This window comes from Miscanthus floridulus, chromosome 1, assembly GCF_019320115.1.
Source record: "Miscanthus floridulus cultivar M001 chromosome 1, ASM1932011v1, whole genome shotgun sequence".
NCBI classification, from domain to species: domain Eukaryota; kingdom Viridiplantae; phylum Streptophyta; class Magnoliopsida; order Poales; family Poaceae; genus Miscanthus; species Miscanthus floridulus.
Genome location: NC_089580.1, coordinates 2,899,874 through 2,902,802, shown reverse-complemented (window position 1 = coordinate 2,902,802; position 2,929 = coordinate 2,899,874). Strand labels below are relative to the sequence as shown.

The 2,929-nt window shown below is 52.3% G+C and overlaps 1 protein-coding gene across 1 annotated transcript; it reads right to left on the bottom strand.

Moving 5' to 3' along the window:
* Positions 1-791: 791 nt before the first annotated feature.
* LOC136542302 (uncharacterized) lies at positions 792-1,874 on the bottom strand. Its single transcript, XM_066535037.1, has one exon. The coding sequence runs from the start codon at positions 1,872-1,874 to the stop codon at positions 792-794; it is 1,083 nt and encodes a 360-aa protein (XP_066391134.1).
* Positions 1,875-2,929: the final 1,055 nt, after the last annotated feature.

The window sequence follows — 2,929 nt, the reverse complement described above, 5'->3', positions numbered from 1 at the left end:
CGCTTGTTTACTTTCTATATTTGGATAAAAATCCTGGATGGGTAATAGATGACAACGGATATGAGGAGTTCCCTGAGGACTATTAGGCTTGTGGTCTACCAGTTGACCAGTCCCTATGTTGGAGCTACCACAAGAGAGCTATCTTTTTACTTTCCGCTGTGTTGTGTAAGACTAGGTGATGTTATTATTCGTTATGTAAGATACACCGTGATGATAATTTTATAATTTGTCAACTTGTGTGTGTGACTGATCCCTGGGCACACATGAGTTTAGTGCTTTCAATTTTATCCTTAAAATTAGGGTGTGACAAATTGGTATTAGAGCAGTGTTGACTGTAGGACGCAAGCCTAATAGAAACTAGTCGTTTTAACGTTTAGATGTTGCTACAAAAACCCTTGCTCTATGAACCTTGATATTTTCTTCTCTACTATATCTCTACCTTTGCTATTCATCTCTACCTTGGTGCTTATTTTAAAGTCTTTGTTCTCATCTTCACTCCTTGGTTTGATATGCTTTAGAACTATTCCTCACCACCTTCTTGCGTAATCTGATAATAAGTCTTAGGATTGTTACCCCTAGCACAATAAAAACGATAGTATCGCAAGTTGAGTTAATGATTGAATTGTGCATCTTTATTGTTTGTTGAGTTGTCATTATGCTTAGGGAAATTTTGCTACCGGACATGCCAAGTGACCACTCTTTGCTAGCGGGCATGCAAAATTTGACGATTTGCTGGTGGACACTCTGGTTCCTTACAAATTTGCTGGTGGACACCGGACCGAATAAAATATTTATTTCCGGGCTTTCGAGGAGAGAGAAGCACAGGAAATGTCCTTTCTGTCCCTGGCTGTTTCTTCTACCTTGGTCTCCTTCCTCTGGCCGCGACGCAGGGCCACCTTCAGCGAGCCACGGCCGCCGCTGTTCCCGGCCAGAGGAGGCTTCCCGGCCGCGGTGGCACACACATGCCCGTGCCGCGGCGGAGCTGCTGCTCGCGCGAGCCGGCGAGGCCATGGCGGAACCGCAGCTCGGGCGCGTGCCCACGAGGCCGTGCAGACCGGCTGCTCGCGCGCGCCGGCGAGGCCGTGGCGAAGCGGCTGTTCGCGCGCCCCCACGAGGCCACGGCAGAGCTGCTGCTCTCGCGCGCCGGCGAGGCCGTGGCGGAGCGGCTGCTCTCGCGCTGCTCGCATGCTCGCCCGCGAGGCCGCGGCAGAGCTGCTGCTCGCGCGCTTCGACGAGGCCATGGCGGAGCGGCTACTCGGGCGCGTGCCCACGAGGCCGTGCGGACCGGCTGCTTGCGCGCGCCGGCGAGGCCGTGGCGGAGCGGCTGTTCGCGCGCCCCCACGAGGCCGTGGCGGAGCGGCTGCTCGCATGCGCGCCCGCGAGGCCGTGGAGCTGCTGCTCGCGCGCTCCGGTGAGGCCATGGCGGAGCGGCTGCTCGCGCGTGCGCCCGCGAGGCCGCAGCGGAGCTGCTGCTCGCGTGTGCCGGCGAGGCCATGGCGGAGCCGCAGCTCGCACGCGTGCCCATGAGGCCATGCGGACCGGCTGCTCGCCCGTGCCGGCGAGGCCGCGGCGGAGCTGCTGCTCACGTGCCTGCCCGCGAGGCCACGGCGGAGCTGCTGCTCGTGCGCCCGCGAGGACGCGGCGGAGCTGCTACTCGCGCGCGTGCCCGCGAGGCCGCGACGGACTGGCTGGTCGCGCGCGCCGGCGAGGCCGTGGCAGAGCGGCTGCTCGCGTGCGCCCGCGAGGCCACGGCGGAGCTGCTGGAGGTGGTCCGGTGGCCATAGGCACTGGCGGCTCTCGCTGAAGGTGGCCCTACGTCGCGGCCAGAGGAAGGAGACCAAGGTAGAAGAAACAGCCAGGGGCAGAAAGGACATTTCCCGTGCTTCTCTCTCCTCGAAAGCCCGGAAATGAATATTTTATTCGGTCCGGTGTCCACCAGCAAATTTGTAAGGAACCAGAGTGTCCACCAGCAAATCATCAAATTTTGCATGCCCGCTAGCAAAGAGTGGTCACTTGGCATGTCCGGTAGCAAAATTTCCCTTATGCTTATGGTTGTTTTGAATCTTTGTAATGATTGTAATGATCTTGTTGGGTGTTCCCACAATTTTGTTTAGTTATAGGCCTAAGGCATAAGGATTAATGAAATAAATAGTCAGGTTTTGGTTTTCTTCTATTTTCCCTATCCTGTTTTTTCAGAGCAGTCTGCATTCTTTGCCTTATGTCTCTGAATTTGGATGACCAAAAATCATGAGAAAATTCTGGACAATAGTAGACTTCAATATCTTTCTCTGAGCGAAAGAATCACCTTGATAGCTATTTTGGTTATGGAGATACGAAAATCACAAGGCGATGCATCTGTGCTGTTTGGAATCTGGAGTAGTTTCTGTTGTGTACTGTTTTCGACCAAGTTAACTGCAGAATTTGGAAAAGTGTTCTATAAGGAAGTTATGGAAGGTTTCTTGCCCATACACAAGAGTATCATTGGGATGTCAGAACATCTTGATACTAGTTAGCTCATCTAAAAGAAGTAGATGTAAGCTATACTTTGGTGTCCCCTAGTCTATCTTTTCTTAAGGGGGGTAGCCAAGTTGAAGAATTTGCAAGCTGAAGTGTCCTACGTTCTTGTTTGCGCAGCGGAAGCAGTGGTGGTATCCAAAGATGTGAGAGAAACTCAGAGTCTCAATGAGGTTTGGTTAAAGGTTCAACTGAAGGTTTATCCAAGATTATTAAGATTTTGATAGAGCTTACTAGAGAAGTTTTCAAGTTAGTTTGGATCAAGAGACCTCAGCTGAGTGCTGAAGGAATCCAAGAAGAGGTTGGAGTAGAACCTATGTATTAGCTTTGCCAAATCAGGACAAGGGCTTTATGTCCACTAGGATGCACGTTATCAAGGTGGGGAATGTGTCCTTATGCAAGAAGAAAAATGTAG

Coding starts and splice junctions, on each gene's coding strand:
- LOC136542302 (XM_066535037.1), bottom strand. CDS start 1,874: ATGTCCTTTCTGCCCCTGGCTGTTTCTTCTACCTTGGTCTCCTTCCTC.